Source organism: Dendrobium catenatum, unplaced genomic scaffold (genome assembly GCF_001605985.2).
Source record: "Dendrobium catenatum unplaced genomic scaffold, ASM160598v2 original_scaffold_211366, whole genome shotgun sequence".
Taxonomy (NCBI): domain Eukaryota; kingdom Viridiplantae; phylum Streptophyta; class Magnoliopsida; order Asparagales; family Orchidaceae; genus Dendrobium; species Dendrobium catenatum.
In genome coordinates, this window is record NW_021529777.1 from 149,613 (window position 1) to 170,117 (window position 20,505).

The 20,505-nt window shown below is 35.8% G+C and overlaps 1 protein-coding gene across 2 annotated transcripts; it reads left to right on the plus strand.

The window, feature by feature from the left end:
* The first annotated feature begins 777 nt into the window (after positions 1-777).
* Positions 778-18,708, plus strand: LOC110092617 (chromatin remodeling protein EBS). 2 transcript variants are annotated; one of them, XM_020817254.2, is made up of 5 exons: positions 778-1,228; positions 1,336-1,678; positions 1,800-1,868; positions 16,987-17,125; positions 18,323-18,708. In XM_020817254.2, the coding sequence occupies exons 1-5, from the start codon at positions 1,156-1,158 to the stop codon at positions 18,362-18,364; spliced, it is 666 nt and encodes a 221-aa protein (XP_020672913.1). In that variant the 5' UTR covers positions 778-1,155; the 3' UTR covers positions 18,365-18,708. The 2 variants fall into 2 exon arrangements, with proteins under 2 accessions (XP_020672913.1, XP_020672914.1); XM_020817255.2 differs by having other exon boundaries at positions 18,338-18,708.
* Positions 18,709-20,505: the final 1,797 nt, after the last annotated feature.

Genomic DNA, 20,505 nt, shown 5'->3' on the forward strand with positions numbered 1-20,505 from the left:
TTAGGAGATGCTATGCCTACAACTTCAATATTAAAGATGCTTGTGAAGGTTGATCATAATCTTTGTGCTAGAAAGGCGCAAATGAACGGTTTTGATTGTTTTAACAAATCTTTGACATAAATGATCATAATGGCCTTATGATAAGTCATGTATGAATAGGTTATGAGGCACACTTTATGAATAAATATATCACACCCAATTGCATCAAATTTTGGCATCTCCTCTAGAGATTAAGGTTTAGTTTGAGACAACTTTTTTACTGCTTTATAAAGCAACTTTTTAGTACAAAAAAGTTTTAATTCAAGAAATTTCTAACTAGAAAGTTGTTTTAGAAAGCAGTAAAAAATCCGTCCCAAACGAAACCTAAGATTAGATATTTAAACAAAGGTTTCTCTTTTTATTTCTCTTCTAAGGGATTGATGGAATTGATTGATTATTCATATATACTAATAAAAAATTATGTGAGTTGATTAAACTAATTTTGAAAGAATTTTTCGCTCAATTTTAAATATGCATTGAGCTATATATATAACGATCTCAAATATCGAGCTAAAAAAATTAACATTGATGTAGTATTTCATAAATATTTTAAATTACAATCCCTATTTTATCAATTATTAAATAAATTAAAGGGTTTCAAGCCCTTTATACAACTATAAAGGATATCTCCTCAATATTTCAAATAATATTAATAAATTCATTGAACAATGTATTCAATCTCATAAATTCACAAAAAAATTGATTTTAAATAATATATATTATAAAAATGTTGAGGCTATAATCTTAATTTTATGGGGGCAGCTAAGCTCCAAGCTGTTCTTGTTCCCTGTCGGAAGAGCCGAGCAACTGCATCATCATCATCTTCTGCTTTCTCGCTCAGATTACCACATTAGGGTTGGGGCCCGTTGCCTCCATTTCCACTCGTCCTCTCCGCTTCTGCTGCCTAGACTTCTTCAGGTCCTCCTCCTCCTCCTTATCTCTTTCTATATCTACCAACCCCGCGAAATCGGCGCAGCGGCCAGCTAGAGAAAAAATCGAAGAAAAGCTAGCCATCAAATCGAACGCGGCTCTGGCTGGCGAAGAGAGGAATAGAGTGAGATCCTGACTTGGAGTTAAGATCGTTGGAGAAAGAGAACCTCGTTTACCGGGCAAACGATGGCAAAGACAAAACCTGGGAAGAAAGACCTCGACTCCTACACCATCAAGGGCACCAACAAGGTCGTGCGCTGTACGTATCACTTCTTTTGTTCCCCTTTCACTCATTCTTCATTACTTCTTTGTTGCTCTGAGTTCGTTGATCACGTTTTTGTCACTTGGGCGACGATGGTTTTGCAGCTGGGGACTGCGTGCTGATGCGGCCGTCGGACACCGACAAGCCTCCATACGTTGCTCGCGTGGAGAAGATCGAGGCCGACCATCGCAACAACGTGAAGGTTAGGGTTCGGTGGTACTACCGGCCGGAGGAATCCATTGGCGGCAGGCGGCAGTTCCATGGAGCAAAGGAGCTCTTCCTCTCTGATCACTACGACGTCCAGAGCGCACACACCATTGAGGGTAAGTGCGTCGTCCACTCATTCAAGAACTACACCAAGCTAGAGAATGTGGGGACCGAGGACTATTTCTGCCGTTTTGAATACAAGGCCGCTACCGGTGGATTCACTCCTGATCGTGTCGCTGTGTATTCTCTCGGCCAATCTTTTTTTAATTTTAATTTTATTTGTTTTTTCGGGCGCCCATTTATTTTTTGTATGGTGCGAAAATGTTGGACGGTGGTTCTGATTTCATTATTTTTTTTCTAGGTACTGCAAGTGCGAGATGCCGTACAATCCAGATGATCTTATGGTGCAGTGCGAGGCATGCAAGGACTGGTGACTGACCTTAGATTGCTCCGGCTAGCTCTTTTTTTATTATTTGACCTTCTCGTTTTAGTGAATAGATGGGTAGATGTTAGTTCTATCATGATAGAGGTAATAAAGGAATGTAGTGAACTTCTTAGCTTCTCCAGTGGTAATGGAATGGTTGTTTTAAAAAGGTTTCTTTCCTTATTTGATTTCTGGATGGTGTTATCAAGAAATCATGTTTTAGATTCTCGCCATAGTGCAGTATGTTTTCAGATTTCTTTCTTTTAATGATCAACATTTTTATGTTTTTGGCATATTCCTCTGCTATCTCAAGTTTCACTTGGATGTGCTGTGATTTTATTGTGGTATTCTGTTTGGTATATTTTAAAGTCATTGCAATTCTCATAGAGAATTACAGGTAGCTCTACAATTGTGTTGAACACAAAGCCTTGTGATGTAGGATCATCATATCTTTCCTTGTTTTAAACCATTGGAGAGCAACATAATTCATGTCTAATTTATATTTTAGTTATTTTTTATTGATGTTTCTAGATAGTATTATACTTTAAAACTATGTGAGCGAGTTATGGAGCATAGGTTGTGGCGTGATACTAATGTTTCTCAAAATCAATTTGGATTCATGCCGGGTAGGTCGACTATGGAAGCCATACATTTATTAATAGGTTTGATGGAGAAATATAGATAAAATAAGGAGGATCTACATATGATATTTATTGATTTAGAAAAAGCATATGATAAAGTTCCAAGAGAAGTGCTTTGGAGAGTTCTTGAAAAGAAAGGAGTTAATAACGCTTATATTCAAATCATTAAAGATATGTATGCAGGAGCTATTATTTGTGTTCAATCACAAGGTGGTTTGATCAAGTATTTCCCTATTTCGGTTGGGTTACATCAAGAATCAGCCTTAAGCCCATATCTTTTTGCTCTAGTCATGGATGTTCTCACTAGGCATTTGCAAGAGGATGTACCTTGGTGTATGCTTTTTGCTGATGATATTCTTCTTGTTGATAAGACTAGAGAGGGAGTTGAAGATAAACTTGAATTATGGAGGTTAAACTTAGAGTCTAAAAGTTTTCGCTTGAGTAGATCTAAAACAGAATATATGGAGTGTAATTTTAGTAGTAATAGACCTAGTGAGGGGATTGTGACTTTGGGCGATCAAATTATTAATAAGAGTACATGTTTTAGATATATTGGATCTATTGTTCATAGTGATGGTGAAAATGAGGATATTATCAACAGAATTCAAGTTGGATGGTTGAAGTGGAGGAATGCATCGGGCTTGCTGTGTGATTGAAAAGTACCTCTCAAACTGAATGGAAAATTTTATAAGATGGTGGTGAGGCCTGCAATGCTTTATGGTGCCGAATGTTGGCCATTAAAAGAGAAGCATAATTCTAAGTTAAGTGTGGTAGAGATGGATGCTCAAGTGGATGAGTGGCTTTACCCTCAGGGATAGGATACGAAATGAGCATATACGTGAAGAGGTTGGAGTAGCTCCAGTAGAAGATAAGATTAGAGAGAGTAGAAGATAAGATTAGAGAGAGTCGCCTTAGATGGTTTGGTCACATAAACGGCGGCTTTTCGATGACCCGGTTAGGAAAGTAGAGATATTAGATTTGACTTATGTTAAGAAAAGTAGAGGCAGACCTAAAAAGACTTGGTTAGAAAATATTAGGAATGACCTTTCTTTATTAGATTTAAACGAGAATTTGACTTTTAATAGGACACAATGGAGAAAAAAGGATTCATGTAGCCGACCCCACGTAGTGGGATAAAGGGTTGATGTTGTTGTTGTTGATTTTTCTAGATAGTATTGCCATTATTATGTTCTTTAGCAATGTTTTATTTTTATCTTGTGTGATAAGCCTTATGAACTCTCTTTTACATTCAAGGATTAATATTTATATTACATCATATTGTGCTTAATGAAATAAGTGTTATGGTTTCTCTTTCCTTTCTCCCTTTGTCTCAGTCGTGTACCCACCCCTCGCTCTTACCAACCCTTCTCTTTTCCTACTCACTTCTTCCTTCTTTTAATCTTTATCTCCCACTTTAAGGATAGAACAATAACACAAGAAATGCCCATTGTTAATGTCCATCATTTGGTGTTAGAACAAACAACAATCCTTGGAGATGATGGTTGAAGATCCAAAGAGTTCCAGAGAAGATTCAAGTTCTTCACTAAGTGTTTCATGAAAAGAAGAATATTTCTTAGGTTCCTTTTTTTTTCCTATTATGCATGGTATTATTTCTCTTCATGATTGCAAAAATTACGACCTATCAATTTCTTAGCAAATATTTTGTACTTTACATCTCATACATTCACTTTTGTCAACTATACTAAAAAAGGCTATTTTCTAGTTACTCCTACTTTTGAAGGTCAACCTTACTCCATATGCTCCACAAAATTAAGGGAAAATTATATAAGATGGTGGTGAGACCTGCAATGCTTTATGGTGCAGAATGTTGGCTATTAAAATAGAAGCATAACTTTAAGTTAAGTGTTGCAGAGATGAGGATGCTCAGGCAAATAAGTGGCTTTACTCTTAGAGAGGATACGAAATAAGCATATACGTGAAAAGGTTGGAGCAGCTCTAATGGAAGAGAAGATTAGAGAGTCTTCTTAGATGGTTTGGTCATACAAAACAACAGCCTTTCGATGACCCGATTATGAAAAAAGATGTAATATATTTAGTTTATGTTAAGAAAGGTAGAGGTAGATAAAAAAAATTAGTTAGAAAATATTAAAAATGACTTTTTTTATTAGATTTAAATGAGAATTTGACTCTTAACAGGACAATGGAGAAAAATGATTCATGTAGCTGACCTCATGTAGTGGGATAAAAGCTTGATGTTGTTGTTGTATTCAATTGACAGGAGCTTGCAATAGAAGTTTGTATCCAACCAACCCCATTCAGTCTATTTTTCTAGATACCTTTTGGTCATTGACTGGCCTATTTTTTGGTTATGATGTATAACAAATCACTTATGTTCAGGTTTTTGATAGGAAATGGATACAATTTCCTCGAAATCAGTGAATTATTAAGAAATTAGGAAAAAGTACACACCAAAACTATTTCTATTGCTAGATATATGAAAGAACATAACAAGATATAATTGGATCTTCAATTGGAGAGAAAGATCTGGCTCTCCCAAATCCCTAGCTGGCTGCTAGAGCCCTCATAACCTAAGAAATTCTAATTTCAGTAAACTCAAAACATAATAATGAAATCATTCTTTTTGTTAGTTTTAAATAGGCTCCCATAATTCCCTCCAAAATCTGAATTCAAATCAGTCATCTTTCTCTAAATAATTTCTTCCCAAATATAAATTTAAATAAGCCATTTTTCCCTAATTAAAAATTCCTAATTTCCCTCTAAATATGAATTCAAATCAGCTCTTTTTCCCTAAATAAATCTTCTTAATTTCCTTCCAATCAAATCAACCATCCTTCCCTAAATAAACCTTCCTAATTTCCTCCCAATCAAATCATCCTTTTTCCCTAAATAAACTTTTATAATTCCCTCCCAATCAGATTAGCCGGTCCATTAATATTTTCCTCCCAAAGACCCACCTTGCCCGCAAGGTGGAAAGACGGCTCCTTCCCAATTTTTCTCGTCATAAAAAACGGTGAGCACATGAAGAGTTCGGTTCTTACACCTGTGCTTTAGTGTATACCTCTCCTCACATCTAAAACAAAGCCCTTCGCCCTATTTTCCTGTAACTCAGTTTCTGTGAGCTTCTTGAAGTTTTTTCTAGCTCTCCCTTCTACAGTCTTCTCCTTCAGGGTCTCCTTAAGAATACTTAGTGTTAGCTCCTTGGATGCCATAAAGGTGGTGGTCATTATATACGAACCTTCTGAGCTTCTACCTCCTGTCCCTCTCTCCAGGTGCCTCTGATCCTCCATTAACTAGGCTAGATCCATAGCCTCTCCCAAATCACGAGGCCTCATCACTATAATTGCTCACTCAAATCTCTAGTGAGCCCTTTCATAAAGCTCTCCTCCAGTATAGTCTCCAAAAGTTGATTCAGTTAGTTGGTTAGGTGCTCAAACTACTCATGGTATTCTAGCGCTGTCCCCTCCTATGTCAGGGTGAAGAATTGCTCATAGAAGTCGCATCCCATACTAGTTCATTAATGTTCCAACAAGCAATCCTTAAACTCCCTCTAGGTTCGTATGGGTCACCTCGTATCCCTCGAACGCTTTCTCCTCTAAGCACATCCCAATCGCCGTTAGTCTCTACTCCTCCGTCAACCTAATAGCTATAAAGTACCTTTCCACCCTTATATCCACCCATGTGCATCATCTTCCTAAAAAATATGCATATTCAACTTCCTCACCTTTGTTTCTCCTATTTTCCTCCTGATTCCTCCCTAACATTCCATTTCCCAAGGGGTGGTTCCCCTCAAATGTTTCAATCATCTCATCTACACTCGTACCAAAACCTTTCATCAAAATCTCATTTTCTCCTTTCAAATTCAGCACCCCTTGGATCATAATCAACCTTTATTATTTCAAATTCAGCCAATCTACTTTCAAATTTAGCACCCCTTTTGTCATAATTAGCTCTTCTCCTTTCAAATTCTGCTCCCACCTCTCAAATTTATTACTCATTCTTTCATGCTTGACCCCCTCACGCCTCTGCCCATACCCTATACTCGACTCCTTCCTAGGAGTAGACTCTAGGGGTGGCATTCTCTCTTCTCGCTCTAAAATCTCCACCTCCTGATCTTCCTTTCGCCTTATTGGATTAGGGTTTTCCCCACTTCCTTGGTTGCCACTTGCCAACGACTTCCCTTGCCTCCGACGATGCCGTCTTGGGTTGGCCATCGAGCAACTTTTTCAATATCTCTTCTAGGATGAAAAATTTCCCATTGATTTTCTCATGGAATGTGGACATTTGACTTTTTTGAAATCTGAAAATTGAGTTTGGAGATCCGAAATTTCAGGTTTCAATTGTCAAATCTCTCCCTCGAACAATTCTACCTTTCTTCCTGCCGCAGGTACCTGGATCAAGGCTCCAAACCATAAAAACAGTAATTCGGATCTTCAAGCAGCAGAAATCCGCACTTTAGAAGGGTAAATACAGCAGAAATTGGCAAGGAAATGCCTCAATTTTAGCCCAGGACACCGCTTTGATACTAATTTGTTAGGAAGTAGATACAATTTCCTCAAAATCAGTGAACAACAATAAGAAATTTTGAAGAAGAACATGCCAAAATGTTTTTTATTTCAAGATATATGAAAGAAAATAGCAAGATACAGTTGGATCTTCAATTGGAAAGAAAAATTGAAGATCTGGCTCTCCCAAATCCCTTGCCAACAACTAGAGCCCTCACAACCTAAGAAATTCTAATTTCAACAAACTTAAAATATAATCATGAAATCATCTTATTGTTAGTCATAAATGGGCTCCTCTAATTTCCTCACAAATATGAATTCAAATCAGACATCTTTCCTTAAATAAACATTTCTAATTCTCTTCTAAATCTGAATTCAAATCAGTCATTCCTTCCTAAATAAATCTGCCTAATTTCCTTCCAATCAAATAAGCCATCTTTCTTTAAATAAACCTTCCTAATTTCCTCTCAATCAAATCAATCATCTTTCCCTAAATAAACATTTCTAATTCCCTCTCAATCAAATTAGTCGGTCCATTAGTTTCTTTCTAAAACTATTGGAGATAAAAAAATATTGAACTCTCTGTATGTTGGCACATGTTTTGCAATTTTGCATCTTTAAACTATCTGCTACACCCATGGACTAAGCTCACTTGAAACTGCTGTTTTAGCATAACATACCACATCTATTTGGAGAGAAGACATGTGATTTTAGATAAAGTCTGATGTTAGCAATTCACAGGTTTTTTACTGAGCTGTCCTCCTACCTTAAATATCTGAGATGATGAACAGTTGAAATAATGGAAGATCCTTAGAAATTCCATCTTCCATTTGGAAATTTAAATGCTAAACCTGTTTTTCTTAGATATGATGTGTTCCCCTTAAAACTTAGATGTTCAATTGAACCATCCTTATATGCTGCAATTTGTTTTTTTTTTTTGTTCATTCAAGGTACTGATCTATACGTTCGGGAATAGATAGCTTAGATATTATATTTATCTATTAATATTTTTGTCCATCTACAATCAGCATTCTTTATGCATTATCGAAGTGTTGAACACCCGTTACTGTTTTCATGCCCAATTTCACTTATACTGTCTTCCACATCTGAATATTTGTATTCTTATTCTATATTAGTCTTATTCTGAATTTGATGAATTTATTTAACTGAGTTAGCACTATTATTGTTTAATCAGTGGTAAGCTTTTCTAAAGACACTCTGTTCCCTGCATAAAATGTTCCTGTTGGGCGAGGGAGAATAGAATGGTGATTAGCTTCCATCTCGTAGCAGTGATAATTTTCCTTTTCCAATTGATTCTAGTTCCTTAAATGCATTTAATTTCATACAGTACATGCGTTATTGTTTGCCTCTTGCCCTTATTTATTTGTCTCTCTTTTTCTGCCTGCTGTCTTTCCAAAGAAATTTTTTGTACTTGACAGTCATCTACCGTAATAGTGACACTAAAGGCTTAACTGCTGTTTTAGCTTTGCTTTGCCTTCCTATTAAGCTTCATACAGAAGAATGCAAGGCTTGCTTGCTTGATTGATTAGCAGAAAAAGACTAACTGAAGGCCTGTTGGTTTGAATAAAGGGGAAGAGGATTCAACCTCAACGAGAGAAGAGAGGGGCTAAGAGTTCAAGTAGGAGAGATAGAAGATGGGAAGAGAGAGATTGATTGCCAACCTAAGAGAAAGGCATGATTTTCTTGCAAAGCCTTGTGTTCTTCAATATCATTTACCTTTTTGGCATGTTGAGGACATGAAAGGGAGATGACATGATAGGGAGGATGACTTTCCCTTGAGTTGCTTGATGGATTAATAAAAGCTGAAATGTATTAGAAATCCCCCACAAGATGTTAATGTAATAATTGGCCAAGGGAGAAAGTGCTCAAAGCACAACCCAAAGAGAGGGAAAAAGAAAAGGTTGGATGATCACTTAATAGGAAAAAGGATCTGGTCAGTATCTTGTTTGCAGATTTTGTATTCATTACTCATTGAAGTTTTTTGTCAAGCTTCCTCTATTTATATGGGGATTTCCCATGTAATGAACTAATAAAAGAGAAGCTATCTAAGGAAAGTAATCATAATAAATAAACTATGGATCTTACATAAAGGTCAAGGATTTTATAAATGGATTGTCTAAATAAAATAATATTTGATTATGTTTTTATTATAAAAATTATCGTAGTAAGTCAAGTTATGACAGATCCATTATAATAGATCTATATATGGCATGTGATAGCATGTCTTGTAGGAGTAGTTGGTGTTCATGGATGCAATAATGGTGGCGTAGGCTCATGTACCTCTCTAATTACACCCAACATTGGACAATCACTATAGTGTAATGGTCATGGGGATGACTACCATCATGAGAGGCTAGTAGAACTTTTAGTGACTAATCAAACCACTTGAGAAATCTAGATGCTTTGGAGTTAGAACATTGACGTGCATCATGAATTCGATTAACAACATGTGTAAGAATCCTTTGATGATACGGATGTTGCTCTGGTGACATTGTGAAATCAAATTGCAAGGGTGAGGAAGCCTAAAATAATATAGGAAATTAAGTCTTCTTATATAAATTCTCGACAATGATAGAGGATCAAGACGTCTCCATTAATTATGCCAATTTTTATGAGCACTTATGTACTAGTTTGATGGTGGAAGCAGTGAAAAACATTGAACTTGTAATGGAGTGAGCAATGATTCAAGAAGCCAAAGAACTATTTATATCTTCATTTATAAAGATTGGGGAGCAACAATAGTGGTTAAACGCTCCACAGACTCGATTGAAGCATTAGTCTCAGGCATAATGTCTTATTCAAGCTTTGGATAAAGCTTAACCATATTATTGCACGGGTTACACTTAGACTCATGCATGCATTAAGGTGGAGGTAGTCGAACAAACAAAGTTATTTGGGTTGGCAGAGCTTTTGTAAATGAAGTGGATGAAAAAAAGGGAGCGAAATAGTCTTGTTCATGTTTGTATGCATTAATCTTATTTAACCTTTATAGCATTGCATGATTCATAATGTGTCCTAGGTTAATTGGAGATTTGGATATTGGTGAAGAGTTGGCAATTGATTTGGTTAGCAAAGGGGTCATATCATGGATGAGAGTATTCATGATCATTGTGATATGGTTTCTATAAAATCACACAATTCTATAAAAATTTGAAACGTGTATTTTAAAATGTTTAAGAGTTAGAACTATGTGAGCTATGAAATGAATAAGATGGAATATATGAAGCATATTTGATGGTTCTTTTGTTTTGGTAGATTTCGAAAGGATTTTGGGTGAGAATGGGACGTGTTTTGTGAGGATGTTGAGGGGTATTTGTGATCAAATGAAGATATCATCATTTTAATTTTGGGTGAAAATCATGAAATCAAAATTTTTCCTGATGTGGTTGTTAGGAAATGTTGGGGAAGTGGCTCAATTTTTCGTGGTTTCCTTATTGGTTGGAAGTGGTGGAAAAAAATGAGGATTATGGAGGTGGAAGATGACGTGGCTTAGTTAAGGTGTAAAATACTTTGGAACCATTGGATTCTATTGAAATTTGAAGCATGTCATCCAAATTAGTAGAAGTGGCAAAAATAAAAGTTTTAAGAGGGTTAAAGTAGTGAATTTGATAGATATATACCTAAACTATCGAGGATGGTCAGAGATGATAGGGTGTATTCAAGAAACTTTTCTTGAAGTAGGGCACATTTAACTCTAATACTAGTGATGAGGACATGGAAGAGAGGTAGTGAAGACGTCTTTCCCTTGAGTTGCTTGGTGAATAAAGGAAGGGTGGCTATGGAGGGAGAGGGAGAGTTAAGGGAAAGACTTAGAGGGCATCTTGTTTGCAAAATATAAATTTAGCAATTTGATTATGTTTAAATTTATCCTTAATTTAAGTTGGAGAATAATTTAAATAATTCATCTGAAAATATTTTGCGGAATTGCTAGATAGGGAGGGATGTGAGTGATGAATGCTACATTGTCACATAAAAAGGATGAGGGGTCAGGTACATAAGAAAACAGGTTGAAACCATCACTTGTGAAGAAATTTGGAGTTCCTGTCATCACGATCAATCAAAGTGTTGAGCATATAAGCTATATAGAATCAATTGAAGAATATACAAAACAAAAAAAATAAAGAAATTTAAATGATATATAGGTGCTGAACTTGAAATGATTGGAGTCAAAAGGGGTAAGATGTAATTGGGAACTTAGAAGGTGGTGAAGTGGGTTTAGATTTGGTTGGATGCGGTTTGGTGGGGGTGGGAGTGGGGGTGGTTATGAGTCATGAGCAATCTTGAAGAGAGAATACATCTATTATGTTGATTGATAGTTTAAAAATGAAAAGTGGGACATCCCATCGAGGTTTTTTAGATTCCTTAAAATTGATGTTCATCACAACACTTATCATCTTGTTGAATTGCAGATAAGGATTCCCAGAATAATATTAGACTCTCATCCTAATTGATGTAGAGTGTCACAACGAGAGAGGTGTGGAAACCTTGAATAATTGGAGGGAGAGAAGCATAGATAAAGAGGGGATTTAAGCATATCTAATAGGAGGAATGAAGCATGCCAAGCATTTCATTCATAATCAAAATTTTCTTTTAACATTTCCTTTTAGTTCTCAAATTGAGCTTTTCCAAAACAACTTACAAATGATCATATAAAATAAAGGCTAACTAAAGAAATATAATATTAATTCAACTAAATGATCGAGCCATGATAAATACTCCATGCTTGCCCTGCATGATTCCTATTATCCTTATTATATCGAGAACTTTCCAAGGAATAAAGAGATACATAACAAGGAAAGCTATCAAGTGGGATCCTCCAACTAAGAAATCATGATAGTAATTCTCTATTAAGCAAGTCGTTATGACATTTTATTACAATAAAAATAGAAAGCTATCAAGTGAGAAATCATGATAGGAAAGCTATCAAGTGGGAGAATATTAATTGCCTATTTGCAACTAACATAATTCCCATAATTAACAACTAGAATAGTCACAATGAAATTCCCTCACTCATACTCTTTGAGAATTTCAGCGGGAGAAAACTTGACACAATATTAATGATGCCACTAAGAAGAAGCATACACTTAAAATTTTGTTCAATGAAGAGTTACCCGGGAAAGAGGTGACAAGTCGACGGTGGGAGAGTTACCACTGAACAGTAGGTCGACCTTGGTCGATGGCGGTTGCAAGGGAGAAGAGAATCCGATCTACGTATTCCTCAACGGTATGATCGTTTCCAAAGTTGATGTCGAAGAAAGGAGAATGGAGCACATCCACTAGGCCTTGGTCATCAAAGACGAAGTCATGATCCAAATTGGGATCACCCATCCATAGAGGAAGGGAAAAAGGGACGGCTACTTAGAGGTAAATAAGTGTATGAGATTGGGCAATGACTTTGAGAATTAATGGAGATGAGAGGAGAGTGGACAATAATATGAGAGATTAATGGGGGTTGGGAAGGGGAAAAGGTAGTAGTTATGGGAATGGGAAAAGCTTTAATTAAGTGGAGTTAATGAGGATTGGGAAGGTGAAAAGGTAGAAACTAGGGAATAGGAAAGGCTTTAATTAAATGGAGTTAATGAGGGTTGGGAAAGGGAAAAGGAAGCAACTATGGGATTGGGAAAACTTTAATTAAGTAGGGTTAATGAGGATTGGGAATGGGAAAATATGACAATTAGGGAATACCAAGAGGCAAGGGGAAGGATGGCCGGCCAAGGGAAAGCAACAAGGAGTTTGGCCGGCTGTTCGGAAGATGGAGGGAGGCTTGGTTGGCTGTGTGGAGGGGAAGGAAAGGGGTCAGCCGATTTGAAGGGTGGGAAGGCTCGGTGGCTGCTTGGGAAGGGCTGGAATATTCGGTTGGCTGTTTGGAAGGGTTGGAGTGCTTGGGAAGGGATGTAATATTTGGTTGGCTGTTTGGAAGGTTTTAACATGAATCCTATGTTTAACATCGAAGATCTAGTAGCCTTTGAATGACCAGAGTTTTAACCCCATAAACCCATTACATATTAAGACTTGTGAGAACCCACCTAGTGAGAAACCTAGCCTACCTCCACTCCCAAATATTCATTCCTTACCTAATGCGGAGAAAATTGAAACAATACTTAATGATGAAGTCATTTTCACTAAGGATGTTGGGCGCTAGAGGTATTTAGTTAAATGGAAAGGAAAATTAGAGATGTAGAACACATGGATTGATCGTGATGAGCTACAGAGATTGGATCTCGACAGTCTAGAGATGTACAAGAGCACCTGTGATGCTTACTCGACGGGATCGAGCTTTCTCCCACCTGGGGAGAATGATGAGGACATTAGAAGGAAATCTTGACGCGTCTATCACAGGAGTCGTAGATCGACGGCTGTGATTCGGAGTCTTTATTTATGATTTATTTAATGTATTTCATTTTCTTATTTCAGGTTACCCTTATGTTGGGTTATTTGTGTGTTATAGCCCAAGAGAAGTTTTAGTCTTTTGAGTCTTCATGTTTTGAGGCCTATATATTGAGGCCCTAAGCTATTGTATGAAGATGATGATTATTATGAATGAAACTTTAGTTTTTCTGAGTTATCTGTGTGTTTGAGTCTTCTGGAGAGAAGAGTGAAATCCCTAAACACCTAATAACCCTCGCTATGACAAGGTTCTTGGCTTTATCCTATCTCCCTCTCTCACCCCCATCCTTCTTCCAAACAGCCCACCAAGCACTGCAACCCTTCCCAACAGCCAACCGAATATTCCATCCCTTCCCAAGCAGCCACCAAGGCACCAAGCACTCAAACTCTTCCAAACAGGCAACCGAATATTTCAGGCCTTCCCAAGCAGCCACCAAGTACTCCAACCCTTCCAAACAACCAATCGAATATTTAGGCTCTTCCCAAGAAGCCACTGAGCCTTCCTACCTTCAAATAGCTGGCCAACCCCTTTCCTTCCCTTCACACAGCCAACTGAGCCTCCCTGCCTCGTCCGAACAGCCAGCCAAACTCCTTGCTGCTTTCCCTTGGCCGGCCAGCCTTCCCTTGCCTCTTGGTATTCCCTAGTTACCACATTTTCCCCTCCCCAATCCTCATTAACTCCAATTAATTAAAGCTTTTCACATTCTCATAGTTGCTGTCTTTTCTCCTTCTCAATCCTCATTAATTCCATTTTATTAAAGCATTTCATATTCCCTAGTTGCTACCTTTTCTCCTTCCCCATCCTCATCAACTCCACTTAATTAAAACCTTCCTTATTCCCTAGTGCTACCTTTTCCCCTTCCAAATTCTCATTAACTCCACTTAATTAAAGCTTTCCCCATTCCCATAGCGGCTGCCTTTTCTCCTTCCCAACCCCTATTAATCTCCTCTATTGCTGTCTACTCTCCTCTCCTTTAAGTCCTAAGGCCATTGCCCAGTCCCACACACTTATTTACCTCTAAGTAATTGCCCCTTTTTCCCTTCCTCCATGGATGGCTGATCCTAATTTGGATCATGGCTTCGTCTTTGATGACCAAGGCCTAGTGGATGCACTCCATTTTGTTTTCTTCGACATCGACTTTGGGAACGACCATACCGTCGAGGAATACGTAGATCAGATTCTCTGCTCCCTTGCAACCGTCATTGATCAGCGTCAACCTCCTGTTCATTGGCAACTCTCCCACCGTCCACCAGTCACCTCTTTCCCGAGTAACTCTTCCTTGAACAAAACTTTAAGTGCTTGCTTCTTCTTAGCGACAATTAATATTGTATCAAGTTTTCTCCCGTTGAAATTCTCAAAGAGTGTGATTGAGGGAATTTCATTGTGACTGTTCTAGTTATTAATTGTGGGAATTATGTTAGTTGCTAATATGTATTTTGTGTCTTTGTTGTTATGTTATTATTCTCCTACTCTATTTGTAACCGCATGCTATTGCTTGATCACCAACCAAGAAAATCCTAAAATATGCTATTGTAAAATGTTAAATTTTATAATAGGTAAACTTGTTAATCACTTATTAATCCCAAGCAATTCCTGCATCTAATATATGTTTCATATCATTTAATTATTAGGGGATTTCATTGTGATTCTAGTTGTTAATTGTGGGAATTCTGTTAGTTGCAAATAGGCATTTAGTGTCTTTGTTGTTATTTTATTATTCTCCTACTCTATTTGTAGCCGCATGCTATTGCTTGATCACCAACAACAACAACAACAACATCAAGCCTTTATCCCACTACGTGGGGTCGACAACATGAATCCTTTTTCTCCATTGTGTCCTATTAAAAATCAAATTCTCGTTTAAATCTAATAAAGAAAGGTCATTCATAATATTTTCTAACCAAGTCTTTTTAGGTCTACCCCTACCTTTCTTAACATAAGTCAAATCTAATACCTCTACTCTCCTAACCGGGTCATCGCAAGGCCGCCGTTTTATGTGACCAAACCATCTAAGGCGACTTTCTCTAATCTTATCTTCTACTGGAGCTACTCCAACCTTTTCACGTATATGCTCATTTCGTATCCTATCTCTAAGGGTAAAGCCACTCATCCACCTGAGCATCCTCATCTCTGCCACACTTAACTTAGTATTATGCTTCTCTTTTAAAGGCTATTGCTTGATCACCATATAAAAAAAATTCTAAAATCAGCTCTTGTGAAACGTTAATTTTATTATTGATAAACTTGTCAATCATTTATTAATCCGAAGCAATTCCTGCATCTAATATATATTTCACATCAAAATGTTTCTAACTATATCTTTTCTTCTTGATGTTGGTGAATGTTGCGTATGTGCCTTGCCTACTTAAAAATTGAAATGATTTTAGGTGCACTTTTCTTTTTTTTATAATGTCGAATTGAAATGTTTCTAAATGCGTCATCATGTTGGTGAATGTTATGCAGATACGTCATCTACATTATGAATGCATTGTCAAGTTTGGCGCATTCTCTCACAACTTTTTGAAGTTCTCTAAGAACACTATGATTTGTTATTAGAGAACTTCAAAAACTATAGTAATGACACTATAATGATTAAGTTGTCGTCTATTTTGGAATATAACTTAAGCTGAATATTATGTGATAAAAATGAAATATTAAGATTGACTAGTGGTAAAATAAGAAATTATAAGAGTGGTAAAATAAGAAATGGTAAATTGAAAATTAATATATTGGAGGGAATGTGGGAGCACTTCCTATAGTGGAAACTGGATTTATGTTTGTTGGGCATGCATGATGGTGAGTGGAAGAGACTTAGAAAATAGGTCGATAAAATTAAGTTGGAAGGATTACGAATTAAAATAGATAGACCAGAACTAATATAAATTGAAGCTGCGCAAAATGATTTATAAAACTAGATTTAAGACTTAAACAGCATTCATCAGGATATGGAGAAGTAGGTTTCATTAAGCCAAATCCAATTAGTGATAAGATTAATGATGATGATGGCAATTGTACTTTTTTTGAAACCTCTCATTAACTGTATTTTACTTTGCCTCATTGGTTTTCCACGGGGACCATTTTTTTATTGCTTTTTTCCCTTTTTTGATAGGTAATTTATCCAGTGGCTCTCATTAGATGCATCATGTATATCCTTCCATATTGTGAAAAAAAAAATAATGATTTCCATTACCTGATGTCCATTTGAAGTAATTACTGCTACTTTCCATTCAAATTGAAAATAAAGAAGCTTTTCTTTCCCTTGAATTTTTGGTCTAATATACATGAAAGTCTGAAATGTTGATACCTTATGCTTTTTATAAGCAATCAGCTGGTTTTGTGGTCCATAAAATGGTCTAAAGATTCAAATCTCAAAAAAAAAAAAAAAAAAAAAAAAAAAAAAAAAAAAGAAGAAAAAAGGCAAAAATGAAAAGAAAAAGAAAAAGAAAATGATATTTAATATTTTCATAATTAACGTTGAAGAAAACTTGTGAATTTTCTCAAATTCTTAAGGATTCCTATTAAGTTTGCTTGCTATCTTTCATTGTTGATTACAGGAAATTAGCTTAACATGCAAAATTTTTATTTTGCAGGTTTCATCCATCTTGTATGGGCATGACAATTGAACAAGCCAAAAAGTTGGATCATTTCCTTTGTTCAGATTGTTCCTCTGATGATGATGCAAAAAAGTCTCCAAATGGGTTTCCTGATTCCTCTATCTCAGAGCCAAAGGTGAGGATTCTGCTTCGATCTGCTTATTATTTTTATTTCAAGTTTTTGTACAATAAGCACAAGTGTGCGTCGCAAGTCTTTTAATTCCCTCTCTTTAATAAACAATTAAATCTTCTAAATGCAAAGATTAAGCTTTTAAATCGCTTGATTTTTATTAATGTGCTGTATTTGGTATCAGATTGGTACATATGCTCTTCCTATTCCTCACCAATTTACTGAATCTTTGCCTCTCTTTTGCTTAATCTAACAGGAAATATGAACCAAATAAAGAATTTATTGTGCATTCCTTTTTTGAAGTTATTGGAAAATTTCATGAAAGACTTTTACCTCAACATATCGGAAAATTAATAGATGCGGACACCGAACGTAGAGATATGTCCGTACATCAACTTAAAATGTAACTCGTGGAGTGCGCTTTTGTTGCACTTTTTTGTGCGCTTTGACTGCTCTTTTGTTGGGCTTTTTTATTGTGCTTTGACTGCGCTTTACCTGTGCTTTGGCTGCTCTTTTGTTATGTTTTTTTATTGTGCTTTGACTTAACTTTACTTGCGCTTTTGGTGCGCTTGGCTTAAAATTCTGCGGACGCATTAAACATATATAGTAAAAAATAAATTCAAATGAATATCCACATGTCCACTCCACGTGTTTAAATTTTATTGGAGTCCGGATGTATCTCTACGTCCGTTGTCCGCACCTAATAATTTTCCCAACATATCAATTGCATTTTTCATTGGCTGACTCCTTTTTTTTCCATGTCCATGATAAGAACTTTTATTACATTCGGTGCAAGGACGTAGAGGAACGTCCGGTCGGAGCCAAATTTTCGCCAAAAAACTCGGTATTTTCTCGGTACAACTAGGTATTATTTGATAATAATGATGAATACTGCTTTTTGAAGACCAATACCGAGTTATACCGAGCTATATCGAGAAATACCGAGTTGTACTGAGTTTTTTCTAGGAAAAACTCGGTACAACTTTTGTATAACTCGGTATTGCTCAAGATAGCTCGAAATAACTCGGTATTGGGTCTTCACATGATGTTATTCGTCGTTATTATTTGATATTGCTCGGTGTTTACTCTGTACAACTCGGTATTTGGCGGGAATTTGCCTCCGACCGGACGTTCCTCTACATCCGGTCGGAGGACGTAATAATTGTTCCCATGGATAAACCATCCTCTCACTCTATATGACAGAACGATGCATTACAGGTTGAGACGAAGAGGCGAAAGAGGTAAATAGATGAATTATCCTTCTTCAATAAAGATCTTCCAGAAGGCACGTTGCATGTTTTGTGAGCCCTCCCTCATATGTGGCAAGCTTCCTCTATCCATTGTTGTTCTATGTGGAATTTGTACAGCGCAGCTGTTTGAAAAGCAAAAAAATATATATATTTAATAATAAAAAAATAGAGATGTTTTCTTCTGGGTAAAGCTGTTTTGCTGAAAAATTCTGTAGGGTTTTGGTCTGATGTGTTCCTATTAGCTTCGTTGTAATACTCACTGTTAGTCTTCTTCTTCAACTTTGACCATGGAATGACTCTTTGTGCTTTTGCTGCTTATTTTAACCTTTTTTTTTTGTTGCTTTGGTTTTTCTATGGTAGTTTGAACGATGAGGCAGATCAGGTTTGTTTTATATTGTATTCCCTTACTGCTATTTTTGTATATGAATGATTGTCAGAGATTTTGTTGTCAGTATAAGATTTTGTTTGAGAAAAGGTTTTTTTTATTGCTTCTTAATTTGTATTAAAATTTTATTTTAAGAAGCAATAAAAAAGTCGTCTCAAATGAAAACTAAGGCTTCGTTTGGGACGGCTTTTTTACTGTTTTTTGAAGCAACTTTTTAGTTTAAAAATTAAAAGTCGTCCCAAACGAAGCCTAAGTATGTTAGAGAGGCATTTTTTAAAAGGAAATTTGTTATTATAGCTTCAATTTATTTGAAATAATATAAAAATAATTATATTATAATCTAGCTTATATGTTGAGTTTTTCTCATGGCAATGACTAATAAGTTGAATTTTGAGTTAATTTTAATTATGTCTATTAATTTTAGAAGATATTTTTATTCTTAAAGAAAATTATGGAAATACTTGCTTATTAATTAATTTCAAGTTGGCCTATTTCAAACCATAGTAAATCTCTTTTTAGTGTAAGGTGAATTAGTGGGTAAGGAAGAAAGTTTTAGTGGTGTGGATGCAGATTGAAATTTTTTAACTTTTTTTTTTTTGGAATATTTTCTTTTTTGATTTTCTTATTAAAAGTTTATAAGAAAGTAATATTTTAATCTTTGAAGTGTATCAATATTTATTTTTATATTCTATATTTTATTTGTTATATTATATATAAATTTATGATTATCTTATTTCATTTTAAATAGGTGTTAGTTTTATGTAATATATATATATATCTCTGTTTGTGTGTTTCGGGTTAACATACCGCCTTAAAAGACATCATTAAAACACACACACATATATATATATATATATCTGTTTTTTTTAAGGCGGTATGGTGAGTATGCTAAATTGTTGTGTTGAAGCATGCAGAGCATCTCTAATAAAATGTATATATATAATATATATATATATATATATATATATATAATAATTATTATTATATTATATATAATATATATATTATATATTATATATTATATATATAAAATGTTTTATGCTCACGTCGAGTGCTCAACTTATAACATTGCAACGCTCGAGTGAATATTTTGGATTTCTCCATATTTTTCTAAACCAAAGCTCAACTGTTGTAAATATTTTCGCACGCAATAGTTGACATCACCTGTGAAAATCATTAATTGCTTGGGGGGAACCTTACTACAATGGTAAAAGTGTGATCAGCATCAATGTTTCCAAGCATGAACATAACCAGGCAAATCATTTTTCATCTTATATATTCTAGTAATTCAGAAAGACACAAGTTAAAGATTGGGGGTTGTTTCAATTTTAATATCAAAATGATGGATAATATTAATGCATGGATTATAGACAAAAAAATTCCTTACATATATACACCATGAAGATTTAATCAACTAGGCGCGAAGCTATAATAGGGACTGGGGCCCAAGCCCCCACTGGTCAATGAAAAACTACAAAATTTCTACATAAAGAAAGAAATGGGCCAGGAAAAAGCCCATACACTTGCCCAAGTGTAAGCCCGCATAAATTTCTACCTATAAAGAATGAAAGATGACTCCCTAAGGGTATCTCCAATGGAGAACTCATTTTTCACGGCAAAATACAGCAAAAATTTCAAAAATGTCATAGTGCTGCTCCAATCGAACGCCAATTTTTATATTCTTATGCGAAGGTAACGATCATTCTCCCTTTCGTGCCATTTTTTCTTAGTGAGAGAGCAAAATAGCGTAA